The sequence below is a fragment of the Plasmodium knowlesi genome, assembly GCF_000006355.2.
Source record: "Plasmodium knowlesi strain H genome assembly, chromosome: 14".
In the NCBI taxonomy this organism is placed as follows: Eukaryota; Apicomplexa; class Aconoidasida; order Haemosporida; family Plasmodiidae; genus Plasmodium; species Plasmodium knowlesi.
The window spans coordinates 1,939,571-1,954,465 of NC_011915.2; the positions used below are offsets into that span (position 1 = coordinate 1,939,571).

A 14,895-nucleotide genomic window follows, 5' to 3' on the forward strand; every position below is an offset into this window, starting at 1 on the left:
GGTGGTATTATGTGTGCAACATGGTATGTAGTTGGTGGGGAGTGTATTCGTGCGGCGCAGAGGGACACACCCTGTGCGCCTCCTCGCTACGTTCCCATCTCCACACGAACACGTACACACAATTCAGGGCATACGTCAAGTATGCGTTAAAGAAAGTAACAAATCGAGACACCGAGCGGGCGCTGCAAATTTACAGCGCCATTTTTTTTGCTCGGCTTGCCTGAGCAGTTCCCTTTGACACTACTCATCCGGCGCGTCGTGTGTATCCTTCTCATTCTCTTCACTCTTTTCCTTCTGTTCCTTTTCTTCCTTATCTTCCTTTTCTTCCTTTTCTTCCTTTTCTTCCTTTTCTTCGTTATCTTCGTTATCTTCGTTTGCGTTGTTTTGTTCGTCTTTTTCTGCCGTTGCTTCATCACCGTGGCGCGCTCTCTTCCGCTCCTGTGATGGGGGGATACATTCAAAGGAAAAATGAAACGGAAAAATGAAACAGAAAAATGAAACGGAAAATGTAAAACGGAAAAATGAAACGGAAAAATGAAACGGAAAAATGAAACGGAAAAATGAAACGGAAAAACTGCATATGAAGCACCACTCGGGTTACGTACATTCGGTGGTACAGGCGCCTAGACACCATAGTGGTGCGTGTGTGTGTGCCTTCCCAACGGAAGGAAAAGGTTACGGTTCGCCAGGGTACCGCTCCATCTGCCAGAGGGCGCCTGTCCTACTTACCATTTGCTTGTTCTGCATTTCAAAATAATGTTGTAAGTACTGGTATTGCTTCAGCTTTAGCTTCACCTTCCTGGTGCTTATCAGGGCGAGTTCCTTCAGGAGCTTCCTAACGTTGTGCCTCTCGAGATCTGCCAACTGTTGGGCCCTCTTCTTCGATGCATTAATAATTGTGTTGTGTATTTCTTGCATATCCTTCTCATTCAGTATGTACGTGGAAGAGGCACTGTCCTTTGGCGGGAGGTTAATGTTCAGTGGTACGAAGTCGGGATTGCCCTCGGGCGGCATGTTGGGATCTTGTCCCCTTTCGGTTTTAATCTCCGCGTTGTTGTTCATTTGGTGGTTCGCCGTATCTTCTTCTCCCACGTTTGTTGCGTTTTTCACGTTTGCCACATCTGGCACGTTTGCCGATTCGGACACATTTAGGCCTGTCTCTTCATTTTCCTTCTTGGGCACATCGTCATGTTGCTCCTCTGGAAGGGCCTCATCGCTTGTCTTATGTTCTGAGGCTCCTTCCGCTTCTGCTTTCACCGACTCTGCCGCCTTGACATTTGCTTCATTTGGATCTTCATCCGGCGCGTGGTCTTCAGAGGAGGGCTCCCCCTTAGATTGATGCGCCTCGAAATTTTCCATTTTGATTTCCCCCCTTTGGACATCTGGGTTCTCCCGCTTCTCCCACTGTCCTTGTTTTTTGCACTCCTCGCTCTGTTCCTTCTCCTTCTCCCTGGCGACACATTCACGCTTCTTATTAAGAATAAAATCCACGATTTTCTTCGCCGCGTATGCCCCGATGTAGGGACTTATGTAGTTACATATGAAGGAGAGTAAGGACAGGAGAGTGTTGTTTTGTTTAAAAGATTTGAAAGAAACATTATTGATGTTGAAAAGGTTATCAATATCGAAGTAAGGATTGGAGAGTGGCATAGATGTAAATTTAAAAATACATTCATATGGATTTTTGGTTCCTATAAATTCGCTAATTTTTTGCCAATCATTTTTATACTTGCTAATTCCATCGATGAGTTTCTCTACCTCAGCAACACTCCAATCGTTGCCAACAAAACTGTAGGGTATATTTACCTTGACAAAATTTGATCTGTTCAGAATGCTTGGGTACATACTAGAATTGAAACAACTCTTACACCAAACACATTTATCCAGTACTCCATACGATATTTTTTTAACGTTGTTCGGTTTTAAAATGTAGTATACATGAGAGCACTTGTTCTTGCAGCTTACACATTTATACATGTTGCTGAATCCTTGCTGGTGATTTGCTTTGGATCCCTGCCCTGTGTTATTCCAGTCTATGGTATTCCTTCCTCCCTCTGATAATGGGTTGTAATAATCTACACCCAAGGAACTTCCTTTATATTTTTCATTCTTAGTTTGAACATTCTGATTTAACCATTCAAAAGTGTTCACATGTGGGTTGTAGTCTTTCATTCCACTTGCTCCCCATGGAGTACCACCTATCGTCTGTTCTGCCGGGGCATGCTTACCGTACACCATGGATGGAGGGGAAATCCATGGTGCTACTCCCCCATGGGTATGCAATCCTTGGGGGTGAATATTCCACTGAATGGGATTAACCTCTCCTGATAATACTCCTCCTCCTCCTCCATTTGTTAGTGGATCTCCCCCTCTCATATTGGCATACTCATTTACTTCGCAACTACCTATGTGATTTTGTTTTTGTTTTTTTTCCTTTTCCCAGTTTTGAGCAACTCCCCTTCCTTGGCTAGCTGAACAGTCAAACCCATTCAAAGGGAAGAAATTCCTTTGTGCTCCACCCCAACCTGAAACTTCTTGTCTCCACATCTGATGCATATTGTTAACCGTATCGTAACTTAAATAATTCATTGGCATTCCGTGGCTGAAGGAATAATCCCATTTGTTAGGAGCTTCCACATTACCACCTCCTATCAAACCAAACAATACATCTATTAACTTTTTATTTCCTCTTACACTAGCGTAACACCTTTGCAAGGTGAGTACTTCAGTTGGGTTATTCCTCTGCAGGCTTATAATTTCATCCTTCACTCGGTGAATCTCTTTATCATTGTCTGGAGATTTTGTTAGTTCACCATTTAGGAGATTGTAAATATGGTGGAGATCTTCTTCCGCAATGTTAGTGGAATACATCATGGTGGCTCCACTTGGTAACTGAGTGTTTTTAATCACCGACCCATCAGCTCCACCGACAGAAATCTTTCCCCCTTCTCCACCATAATATGGATCGAATGTCATGGAGTTTACATTTGGGAAATTTAAATTATGAATACTATTTTTTATGTTCGGAGATTGTTTCTTTACGATATTTCGCAGGTAGGTGTTCGAAGGCCTCATGAAGACTGGTTCATGTTCCTGATTTTGCTTTGCGTGCGCGTTTTTGCTCCCTTCACTGGGGATTTCATGGAGATTTTCTGAAGGATTCACTTGTTCATCTTTCGCCCCGCCTTCCACATTCAGCTCCCCGTTCAGCTCCCCGCTCATACCCCCGTTCAAGGGTATACCTCCCTGCGCTTCTTCAACATTCGCCTTTATCCATTCTTGGCTCCCTGGGGGAACTTCTTCCCCCTTTTTGCTATTCACATGTACATTGGCGGCTTCATCTATTTGACTGATACCCAACTGATTTATACCCCCATGCGCACTGTGGTTCACGTAAGGGGAATTGTTATCAATGGAATTATTGCCGGTTGGATCCTCTTCTACCTTGACGTTGCTCGATTCATCCTTGCGATGGGGATCATCTGATGGATTGGATTCTTTCTTGGAAATTCCCTCCTCCTCAGCATCATTCTCATCATTATCAGCATCCTCCATGTCATCCTCATCATCATCACCATCCTGCTTCTCCATCATGCTCTGCGATCCGATTAAGTCATCTGTTCTTTCGGTAGAGTTTTGATAGTTCATGTCGTCTCCGCTTTGGATTTCCGCTTCCTCAGCCATTTCCCCCTGGGGTGCACTCACCTCCTCGCCGTTCATTCTTAAGGAGGTTCCTGATACAGTTTTCCGATGTGGTTACTCACTTCTACACACGAGTGGTCTCACTTGCTTATTTCGTACGCCACGCAATGTTTTGTCATCCCTTGTATTTCAAGGGGGAATTTGATTATCACTTCTTACCAGAGTACCTTCTACTTAAAAGGCTGCGGTGTGCAGAAATATCCTCCCCGGTTTTTCTACACATGAGGGGATAGCAGAGCACCCATGCATCGGCCGACTCATCAGTCGGATAACGGATAGGGGTAATAGATTAATGGGCTAGCTGATCGATTAGTCGGCTAACTGATCGATTAGTCGGCTAACTGATCGATTAGTCGGCTAACTGATCGCTTAGTCGGCTAACTGATCGATTAGTCGGGTCCATTCAGCCGTTCGCCTGTTCCACCTCTGAAGGATGCTTTGCTTGTTACAAACATTCGGCAACACACCCCCCCAAGGAAGAGCTACACATATAAAAGTACTTGGCAATTCACAGGCAGAGTCAGGTGTTCATTTGAGAGATGGGCCAATGCACATACGTGTGATGGTCCTTCCATAGAAAGGTTTCTCTCTCCCTTTATTCAAGTGAATATGTTAAAAAAAAAAAAAAAAAAAAGGAAAAAAGTGAACTTCTAACATTTCCACCCCTGGCAACAGAGAGGTGTATATACTTGGTGCTTTTCCGCTGCCTCAAAAAATGTGCATGAGGGGAAGAGCGTGAGCGTGTTTTCCCCTTTGATCAAAATTACAAGCAACTGCTTCTATGAAACTTTTCTCCTCTCCAAAGTTACTTTTAACTGGCAAGCACAGTTCGTTCGTTAATTTTGGGGAAGTGAACAATAGCTTACTTCGCTTGGAACGATTTTGCCAACAGGGGAGAGATGCAGTTACATTAAAACAAAAAAAGGGAAAATTAAAAACGGGCAAGTTCTCTCATCAAATTCGAATTTACAAACTTTTTACAATTTAGCAAATTGGCCATTTTGAAAATATGCCGACATGTATATGCAACATATGTTGGAGAAAAAAAAAAAAAAAAAAAAAAAAAAAATACATCTCCTCCTATGGCACATATTATAATACCATAGGATTTTTTTTTTTTTTTTTTTTTTTTTTTTTTTTTTTTTTTTTTTTTTTTTCTGAACAGGTCAGGTAAATTTGATCAAAAAGTATTTTTGTCATAAAATTTTGGTAACCCCCTGAGAGCTACATAGCATTAATAGTATGAGTAGTTTTTTTTTTTTTTTTTTTTTTCATTTTTTTCATTTTTTTGTTAATCTCTTTGAAATTGGTTCATCCGTTTGGAAGAGGAAGAAGAAAAGAGTTGGTGTCGCTCTCCCGAATTAGCAAATTAAATAAGAAGCATGGTCCAGGTAGCCAATTGGGATATGTTTTCCTCTGGTCTGTTTTTCATCCCCACAAGCTGAGCGACCTTGGAGAACTTCCCATGAAAGACGTGTTTTTCTCCTTGCATACACGTGTTTGTAGTAAACTCCAAAAGGATCATATCTTTTGCCAACCGGAAAAAGTAATTCAATATAAGCACACGTCGGTATGTTACCTGCGAGTAGCTGAATGGTTAACCCAAATTAGCCACGACGGGGACAGAAAAAAAAGAAAGGGCCAAAAAAGGGTACCCAAGTATATAAAGGAAATCGCACAAAATAAATTTACATGTATATATAATACGTATATATATATATATAGTGACTCCCCTCCTCCGTGTGGCAAAATGAAACTGGACAGAAAGAAGGATTTCAAAAAAAAGCTTGTAACATGCTTTTCGCTGTTGCAAGTTTCGGATCCCATCAAGGTGATCGTCGATGAGACATTCATCCACCTGTGTATTGTGCACAAAATTCCCATGAAAGAAGAGCTAGCTAAATTGATAAACAGACAACTGATGCTGATGACCACAAAATGCATCTCCACTTGCGCGAAAAAAACACATAATGAAGAAACAGCCTACGGAATTAGGAAGATAACTCATTACAAGTGCAACCACAATGATGATAATGTGAGAAACTCTGTGGACATGTTTTTAAAAAAGATGAATAGTGAAAGGAACTCCCCTTTTTCAGTGAATAATTTTTTCGAAAATGAGATTTCCGTTACGCACAATTTTGACAGTGTGTGCAATGTGAAGGGGAATCCAAGTAGGGGAAAAGCACTCAATGGGGATGAAGCACCGCAGACCGTCTCCGCGGGGGTGGAAACTCAGCAGGTGGAAGAAGAAACCAATACGGAAGTAAATCAGCCAGAGGGGGAAGGTGCACCAAAAGGCGAGGAAGCCACTACAGAGGAGAAACAACCAAAGGAGGAGGAATCGCAAAATGTTGGACAGAGCGAGTGGAAAGTTCAGCTTTCCGATTCCATGAAATGCATAATCGATTTAGTAAAAAATAACAACGAGAAGAAGTTTTTTGTGGCAACCAACAATAACGAGTTGAGATCATTCCTCAGGTTAGGCACTTGAAGATATCTTCCGTTCACCAACACATGGCGTGTGGGTGCTCTTTTGTACCTTCGTTGGTGTACACGTTCGTACACTTTTGTATATGTGTTCATTTTCTTCACCACTTCTCCGCAGGAAAGTTTTTATCGTTCCCATCATCTACATCAGCGAGGGGGGCACCATCAAAATGGAAAACCTCTCCACGAAGAACACGAACAAGAAGGCAGTTGTGGAGTTACGCAAGATGAAAATGCTTAAATGGGAACGGGAACTCAAGATGTCGGAGCAGAAGAGGGACAAGGATAAAGTGAAAAAAAATGGGAAGAAAAAAAAAAAAACGAGGGGGAGAAATGGGAGGTAGATCATGCATGTGGACACTTGCAAGTTATCCCCGTAAAGGTGTACTAACGCATATCGCGATGTATGCTGCGAGGGAAAACCGAAAACTTTTTTTTTTTTTTTTTCGTTATAATATGCCAATATAGTATTTGACCCCTTATCCTGTTTACACATGTGCCTTTAGCACGCACCTTTTGTTGCACAGGGTAATTTTTTTTTTTTTTTTTTTTTTTTTTGTATCGAATTAAATTTAATAACGCGTTTGTGAAAGTTGCCATTTTGGCTAGCTTATTTTTTATCTAAAAAATATAAAACTTCATATAAAGGGGATGCACCAAAAAGGTGCGGCGAGTCTGCATGCACTCCGACGCAAGTGCGTACCGTCCGCATTAGGCCGGTCCTCGCAACATGGCCCATTTTTATTCTACAAAAGGGGCAGAGGAGAAAGACGCGCCTTCGAAGGGGAAAGGCCTTCTAAACGAACACGCAAAGGTGTACTGCAAAACTAAAACAAAATTGCCACAAACACTGTCCACTAGAAAGGAAATGGACATATTGCGCAGTGGCTATAAAAAAAGGAGTAAGGACGCGAAAAAACAAAAATAAAAAAAAAAAAAGGGGGGGGGAGAGGAGACTATAACGACGTTTTGATTCTTACTCCCCATGGGACACTAAAAAGGTCCAAAAAAAAAAAAAATAAATAAAATAATAATAAATCATATCTTTTTTAACAAATGATTTATCAAATTTTTCATGACTGGTTGACCCTTCTTTGTTTTTTTATTTAACTTTTTAAACTTTTTAATTCTTATCATTTTTTTTTTTTTTTTTTCTTGTTCACTTTTCTGGATTGCCGCTTCTTTCTCCTTCAAGTACAACTCTCTCTCTTTCCTTTTCATAGAAACTATGTTAATTTCTTTGCTATATACAGATTTTCCATGCCTTCCGTGGTTCTTCCTTTGGTGCTCTGTTTGGGTCTCATCCTCGCTATCGTTCTTCGGATGTTGCTGCGATTCGTCAGGAGAGTTTTTTTTTTTCGTAGCACTCCCTTTTGTTTTGTTTCCACGTAGGGAATGTGTAATGCCGTTGTTGTGCTTTGTGATTATTGGGGAATCCTCCCTTTGGTCTTCTTGGATATCATCTCCATTAGCGGATTTTATGTCTGTCCCTTGCTCTTCTTCTTTCCCCTCTTCTGTGTTCTCCTCCCCTGCATGTGCATCTTGATTGGCATGGTTGGGCGTGAAGAAGAAGTTTTTTATAGGGTCACTCCGAACTAACTCCTTTTTTGGCTCATCTGATTTCGCAAACTTTTTAAATTTTCGAAGGAATTTCTGGTCAGTGAAATATTTGTTCTTCTTCCGAAGATAGTTTTTATTCTTTATGTGGCGGTTTTTATTTGAAAAGAGGTTTCTCTTCTTCATTTTGGAGGAGACGCAAGTTGGTTGCTACGGATTGGGGAAATCACCTCATTTTACGCTATCTTATATCCTACCTTGTTTAATTCTCTCTATTTCGCTTTACTCTTTTTTATTTGCTTAACTTTTAGGTGATAGAAAAAAATTTTCAATTTTCTGACAAGTGCATTCTTCCTTTTTCTTCAACAATGGCAGTACTTTTAAGCATAGGGGTTTGCTCCAAATTTGGGGTGGATTGTAAAAACTGTAAAATTACTTCGCCAATTATTCAGCAGTTTAAGGAATTAGCTTCCATGTGTTTTGCCGCCTTTGGTGGGGAAAAGAAGACGTTTCATTTGAGGCGTATGCCAAATGGGAAAAGTGGGAAATGGTAAATCAACGGGTTGTTTCGTTTGTTTTTTTTTTTTTTTTTTTTTTTTTTTTTGTTCATACGAAATGGGTATATTTTTGCCTGACTTGTTCAGAAAAAAAAAAAAAAAGGTCGCATATGACACGGCGACCGTCACAGCAGACCAGCACAAACAACCACGTGGTCGATTTATTTGTTTTCTCCTTCTCTATAAATTTGTTTGTATAAACGAGGGGGAAAAGCAAAAAAAAAAAAAAAATGATAATAATAAGGGAAGAAATACCTTGGTGGTATACATTAATTCTTTTGTATAGTTTTTCTTTTTTTTTTTTTTTTTGTACAGCCGCTTAAAAAAAGCCTGGCGCGAATACTTTTTCTTTATTTACAAAAGTGGTAGAGACCGCTGAGGAAGTATTTCCCGTCGAATGCGCTGGCCCCTACATTTCCAAAAAAAAACGAGTGGAGCTATCATTTGTCCGGATAACAGCGCAAGGACAAACGTAGAGGCAAAGGAAAAAAAAAAAAATTCCCCTATGCGAGACAGCAGCCAGTCCATTTCAGAACACTTTTTTGAAGCGGCTAGTTGAACGAAGCCTACATCGTGTCAGTGGATAGAGTCAAAAAAAAAAAAAAAAAAAAAAAAAAAAAAAAAAAAAGTATAATTTCTACAAAACGGCAGATGATGTTACTATGGAAGGGAAAATTTCAATGCAGAAAAATGGAGCTGTGGGGAATAAAAAATCAAACCGTGGTGGTAAGCATGTAATTAGAAGGAGACGAGAAGATGCCTCTCAGAGGATGGAGAAGAGGATAGGGAAACAGAAAGGAAGATCAAATGAAGAAGGAAGAGGTGTAGAGGAGACGGAGTGTGGTGCACCCCATAACGGGAAGTATTATAACCCCGTGATGAAGGGAAAGGGAGCCAATTGTAGGTTTAATACTAGCATGTTCCGAAACGGTCATCGAAATGGCAACATGCGAGGTGTGCCTGGAAAGGGAAAATACCAAAGTAGCTTCCATGGGGGAAGAAGAAAAAGCAGAAATGACGCAGAAAGATATTCCTATGGGGGGATATCTACAGGGGATGTGGACAATCAGGGAGATGAAGACAGTGGCGACACAAATAGCAACACGTACTACTACGACAACGAGAGCTCGGCGGCTAGCGAGGGAGAGGCTCCCATGGAGCAAATCAACCATGAAGAAGAAGCAAGTGGAAAAGAGCCCCATATTAACAGTGACCAGCAGCCTACCATGGATTACATGGAATATAAAAACAGCCTCAAAAAGGGAGAAGATCCAAAATGTGATAATAAGAACACATTGGATCCCCCCGAAGGGAAGGAAGAGATTGGTGTAGACGTACCCAGTGATGATGATCAAAAAGGAGTTTTCAAAATATTCCTTCTATTCTCCCCTCTTGCTATTACAAGCATAAGAAACAGAAAGTGCGTTATAAATGCTGATGAGCACATGTTATTTCTGGAGAACCAATTAAAGGGGGTGCAGGATTTACTGTCTAGTGCAAGGAGTGCAAAGGAGAATGTGTTCCTCAAGAACAAAGTAGAAGCAATAGAAAATAAACTGAGGAACGTACGGTTGGATATACTTTTTTTTACTTTGCTATGCTTACGAGACAGTGTTATTAACAAAAGGGGAAAGTTGCAAATATATGTTCATACAGTTAACGGGTTACTAATTTTCGTGTCTCCATCATTTCGAGTGCCTCGAAGTTTTTCTCTTTTTAAGAAGGTCATGTTAAATCTCATGCTGAGGAATGTCGTACTCGACCCGGACGGGCGTCCACTCCTGAAGGTTCTTTCCCACCCGGTCAAGCACTACGTGGGGTCCTCCGTGTAAGTTGGCAGCGAAAAAAAAAAAAAAAAAAAAAAAAAAGTTATATATACATATATATATATATATATATATATATAACTTGTAGCTGCAGTTGCGCGGATAATCGCGGCGGCTACCGCATTTACCGACAACTCTACCTATTTTTCCCCCTACCCCTTCAGCTGCATCGGAATTTCGAGCATGGGTTTTCCCGCAGATGTTAAAAAGCTAACAAAAAAGATAAAAGAGACAAGGAACGAATATTCATTTTTTCTTTCTCTATCCACCGCATTTGACCTCACACACTTTATCGAATTAATTTCCAAGACCGACTCTGAGAGTTTCCCCTTCGACTATATCATCCGTCTGTCAGACCTTCCCCTTTCTACAGTTGCCGTTTGTTCCAAGCTTACGCATTTTTTAAATGAATAATTTGTGTGTAGGGTGTCCCCATTCCTCAGTAGAGTCCCTACAGGATAATCCTCTGGAGTGGAATATTCTTCTGGGAGAATGCATCCCCCTGTGAAGGGAAATATACGCTCTATCCTTTTTGTGCGTCTTTCCGTTTATGTGTAGCGCAGCCATCTTGGTCAGTTAAAATTCTTCTGCTTCAGCTCCTCGAAGGGAGTAACACGACCAGCGATGTTGACTGAAGGAGTGATTCAAGAAATGGGTGATGTAGACAATGCGTATCGGGGCGCACATATATGTTACATATTATTCATGTGTGCAAATTTTTATGCTCACATTTTTGAACATGTTTACACTTTTGTGGGTCCCCCTTTTTTATTTATTATTTTTTATTTATTATTTTTTATTTATTTTTTTTTATTTATTATTTATTATTTTTTATTTATTTATTTTTTTTTCATTTGTTACCCCCGAAGAGATGGTAGTCCTCCCCCGATTCATCATCCGAGCTGTCCTCCGGTGGGTTGTCCAAATATTCCTAAAGAAGAAGTGCAATCGTGTGTAGACGTGCAAACACTAAACGGAGACCACATATTAGTGCGTCAGGGGGACTATACTAATGTGCCCCTATGGATAACTTTTTTTTTTTTTTTTTTTTCTAATATTGGCAAATCAGGAAGAAAGCATCAAAATATGTAAAAAAAAAATATGAACAAGCAATAAAAAAAGTTATGTTTTTTTTTTTTTTTTTTTTTTTTTTTTTTTTTTACTTGTTCCTTCTGCAGACAGCCGAGCAAAAAGTGGCTGACAATTTTGTTGTGCACATGCAGAGGCAGATCAACAAACTTGCCGGTGAGAAAATTGATAAAACTTTTTTTTTCCTCGTGGATGTAATTGGCCAGTTGGGAGATGCCTTTGCGTTCCTCCACACCTGTGAATGGGAAATTCAAAATAAGTCATGAATGAGCAGAAGTGACAGATATATATGACATGCGTCATTTACACGATCGGTGTACGTGCCATACCTAACAACTTGTGAGGGAGTTCCTCCATGCGGGGACCGCTCCTGTAGTTCTTGAGGGGCTTTACCTTGGAGATGTTTTTATCTCTCTCGTGGTGTACGGTTTCCGTGTTTTTATTAGGTGCTAGGTTGGCTGAAATGGAGGAGGGGCAGTGTTGTGCAATGTGTATAAAGCAGATAGATATGGTCATGCAAGTTGACGTGTATAGACAAAAGCTGGAGTGACGATTCACCGATTGATGAACTGAGCTTCTGTTCCATTATTTCTTTTACTTCGCGCCTTCTGCAGTTGTCCCTTCAGGATATCCTTCTTCCTTGTGAGGGCGTCGATCTGTTGCTCTAGCTGTGAAAGGGCATGCAGGTCCCGGGGGTTGGTTTTCCTCTTGGAGTAATTTAGCGTATCGATTTCCCGTTGAATGGAGCAAATTTCTCTCTGGACAGTTACACGAGAAATGGGCAGAGCATCCAAACTTTTCTTATTACTAAATATTTCGTGGAAACTCTGCTTCTTCTTCATTTCCACCAAGTGCTCAATTTGTCTTTCCGTATAACGAAAGTTTTTTAAGTCTTCAATTTTTTCTCTCAAAAATTGATGAAAATTTTTTAAAACTTCTAAATCAATAGAAAATAACTTAATGCAGTTATACTCATCCACGGAGAACTTCTGGTCACATATGTTGTTCAGATCACAGAGGAAAGTACTTCCACCCTGGAGGAGAGAAGAATTATCAGGCGATGTTACTTCATTTATGTATATCTTTTTATTTTTAACCATCTGATTCTTCATTCGGGAGAAGAAGTTTACATTTTCAATGTTCTCCAAATGAGCTAATTCAAACTTCACATTTGTATGTCTATCAATACAGAAGTAGTTTTCGCTTTTTATAACGTTCGTTATGAAGTATATATTTTTTTTATTTTTTTGGATTGCCTGTTCATCAGTTGTTGTGTTGGATACTTCTTCATTAGGAGCATTTATCTCTTTCGCTTTTCTTCTCTGCTCAGTGGGGGCATTCTTCACACCATCAGCGGTACCCCCAAGGGGTTTACTTCCGACCCCGCTACTCCCCACTGCGTCATTTTTGATTCTGTCTTCACTGGAAAGTTTAACCAGGAGGTTCGCATCGTTAACCTTAACCAGATGACCAATTACATGGTAAGGAAAGTTAACATGCTCACTCATGTCCAGGAGGAATGTTTTTTTTAATTGAAAGTAGGTGATAATTTCATAGGTTATATATTTATATACCTCTAGTTTAATTTTTTTCTCTTCTTTGTACAATTGTATTAACCGTTCAGGTGTTATTGTCTCCTTTGCAAATTGTTCTCCCTTCCCTGCTCCGTAGTCTTCACTTCCGTCTTTCGAATCTTCAAAGAGTTTCTTCCCCTCATGGTGATCTTTTGTGTCGCTCCTACTTTGCGTGTGGCCTTCCCGCGCCTTCTTCTCACGTACACGGATACGGCGACTACCCAGGCTACTGCGACTGTAATGGCTGTATCGACTGTCCCTACTATCATCGCTGAAGGAAGATTTATCACTTGGTGCCTTTTTCCTCTCATACAAGTGGGACCCCTTCTTCAGAACCTTCTTTCTCCTGTTCCAGTCTTCTCTCTTCTCACCCTTCTCATTGGAGTATAAGTCGTTCCTCTCCTCCGATGTGGTCACATCGAAATGTTTGATAACTCCTTCTTTTGTGTGTAGGTCTCTTTCCTTTTTCTTTTTCCCTTTCTTTACGCTCTTCTTTTTATGAGAAGAATAATCTGACACGGAGGAATCTGCCGTATCGCTGTACACTTTGGTTAAGGCTTTTCCCTTCACGCCGTCTCCTTCTGTCCCACTCTTCACTCTATCAGCTTGGTAATCACTCTTTTCGTTTTCTCCCCATTTCGTTGCCTCTTTCTCCTGTATCGGAGACAGAGAAGAATCCTTCCCTTTTCTGATTTCGTCACAAGATTCATTTCTGTGTAGGTCTCTCTCCATGGCAGAACTTGCAGTGGTACCTCCCCTTCCCGTTTTCGAACTCTGTTTATTTTTTTTTTTTTCGGCAGTTGCACCCTCTTTGGTAGACCTACCAGATACGTTCGCTTTGTCCATCAGGGCGGAGGCAACTTTCTTTTTCGCCTTGCCCAGTGCGGCTTTACTACCTGCAACCGTGGTAACTGATTTCCCCCCTTGTACCACATAGTTGGCGTCATCGTCCTGATCAGTTTTTTCTACTTGTGGCTGGGGTTTCACTTTTTTTAGGAGAATCCTCCGATGTTCCTTTATCATATGCTCTTCATGTCTCTTCGCGAGGATCAGTTCTCTTTCGTATTCTGGGAGATCCTCCAGATCGCTCATTTCATCTTGACTGTCTGTTGCTTCATTTTCGGGGAGACCTTCGTCTAGGTTGTTTCCATCCGAATTGCTTGCGTCGTGTGGGCTCCCGCCCTGTTCGCTTCCTTCTCCTTCATTTTTTTTTTTTTTTTTTCTCTGAGCGTGGCTTTCCTTCTCCATTGTGGATTCATTCAGCGACGCTTTTATTTCGAGGAGGAGCAAATTGAGGGGCTCACCTGACCCAGAGTTGGTGGATCAGGAAAAACAAATCGTTACGTATTTTCACCAGTTCGACACGCTTTTCTCCATATGATCGGAGAACAGTCGATTAGACGATCACTCTGTTCATTGGTGCCAATCAGTAGCACGTGAATTCGGGAGGAATGCGGTCTATCAAGCAGGCTCCTTATGTTTCTTTATTTTCCTTCACAAATATTATTTTCGATATGCCTTGTTTAAATGCAACTCTCCCCCCCCTACTGTCCGTTTCCCGGTGGACCACAGTCACACAAAAAAAAAGGGCCAACACTGTACCAACACCTTTGATTCGCCCCTTTTTTCTTCCTAATAGCTTAAGTCCCCGTCACGAACTGCATCGCCAAAAGGGCAATTGCGCGTAACCTTTAATGATGGAGAATTCCAACGGGGGAATTTTTTAAAACTTTCACTGCAGGTGGTAATTATTATTTTTTATTTTTTATTTTTTATTTTTTTTCCTTTCAGCTTAAGGTTTCAGCGAAGAGGAGAAAAAAAAAAAAAAAAAAAAAAAAAAGAAAAAAGAAAAAAAAGAAAAAAAAGAAAAAAAAGAAAAAAAAGAAAAAAAAGAAAAAAAAGGAAAAAGGAAAAAGGAAAAAGCGTTATGATTTACAGTGGAAAAATAGGTAGGTGACTATGGGAGAGTAGGACCACCCAGTCATATTCACGGGATCGCATTCGCTACTAAATTGGAACGTTCCTTTTTTTTCCTCCCCTTATAGGAGTTCCATCGGATGTCTTCCAACCAGGAAGTGAATGAGTGGTAAAGCACAGGAC

General features: G+C 40.7%; 5 protein-coding genes across 5 annotated transcripts; 2 read left to right on the forward strand and 3 right to left on the reverse strand.

Moving 5' to 3' along the window:
- Positions 1-240: 240 nt before the first annotated feature.
- PKNH_1444600 (DNA-binding protein, putative) lies at positions 241-3,720 on the reverse strand (the record flags this gene model as incomplete). The annotated part of the gene is made up of 2 exons (XM_002262287.1): positions 241-438; positions 730-3,720. 2 exons carry the CDS (start codon positions 3,718-3,720, stop codon positions 241-243), a joined length of 3,189 nt encoding a protein of 1,062 aa, XP_002262323.1.
- A 1,732-nt stretch (positions 3,721-5,452) lies between these two features.
- On the forward strand, positions 5,453-6,536 carry PKNH_1444700 (conserved protein, unknown function; the record flags this gene model as incomplete). The annotated part of the gene is made up of 2 exons (XM_002262288.1): positions 5,453-6,183; positions 6,311-6,536. 2 exons carry the CDS (start codon positions 5,453-5,455, stop codon positions 6,534-6,536), a joined length of 957 nt encoding a protein of 318 aa, XP_002262324.1.
- A 694-nt stretch (positions 6,537-7,230) lies between these two features.
- On the reverse strand, positions 7,231-7,935 carry PKNH_1444800 (rRNA-processing protein, putative; the record flags this gene model as incomplete). Its single annotated transcript, XM_002262289.1, has 1 exon — positions 7,231-7,935. The coding sequence occupies one exon, from the start codon at positions 7,933-7,935 to the stop codon at positions 7,231-7,233; it is 705 nt and encodes a 234-aa protein (XP_002262325.1).
- Positions 7,936-8,968: 1,033 nt separating this feature from the next.
- Positions 8,969-10,546, forward strand: PKNH_1444900 (ribosome biogenesis protein, putative; the record flags this gene model as incomplete). The annotated part of the gene is made up of 2 exons (XM_002262290.1): positions 8,969-10,134; positions 10,297-10,546. 2 exons carry the CDS (start codon positions 8,969-8,971, stop codon positions 10,544-10,546), a joined length of 1,416 nt encoding a protein of 471 aa, XP_002262326.1.
- Positions 10,547-10,704: 158 nt separating this feature from the next.
- PKNH_1445000 (conserved Plasmodium protein, unknown function) lies at positions 10,705-14,043 on the reverse strand (the record flags this gene model as incomplete). Its single annotated transcript, XM_002262291.2, has 5 exons — positions 10,705-10,763; positions 10,994-11,063; positions 11,296-11,456; positions 11,551-11,679; positions 11,820-14,043. 5 exons carry the CDS (start codon positions 14,041-14,043, stop codon positions 10,705-10,707), a joined length of 2,643 nt encoding a protein of 880 aa, XP_002262327.1.
- Between the last annotated feature and the right edge of the window lie 852 nt (positions 14,044-14,895).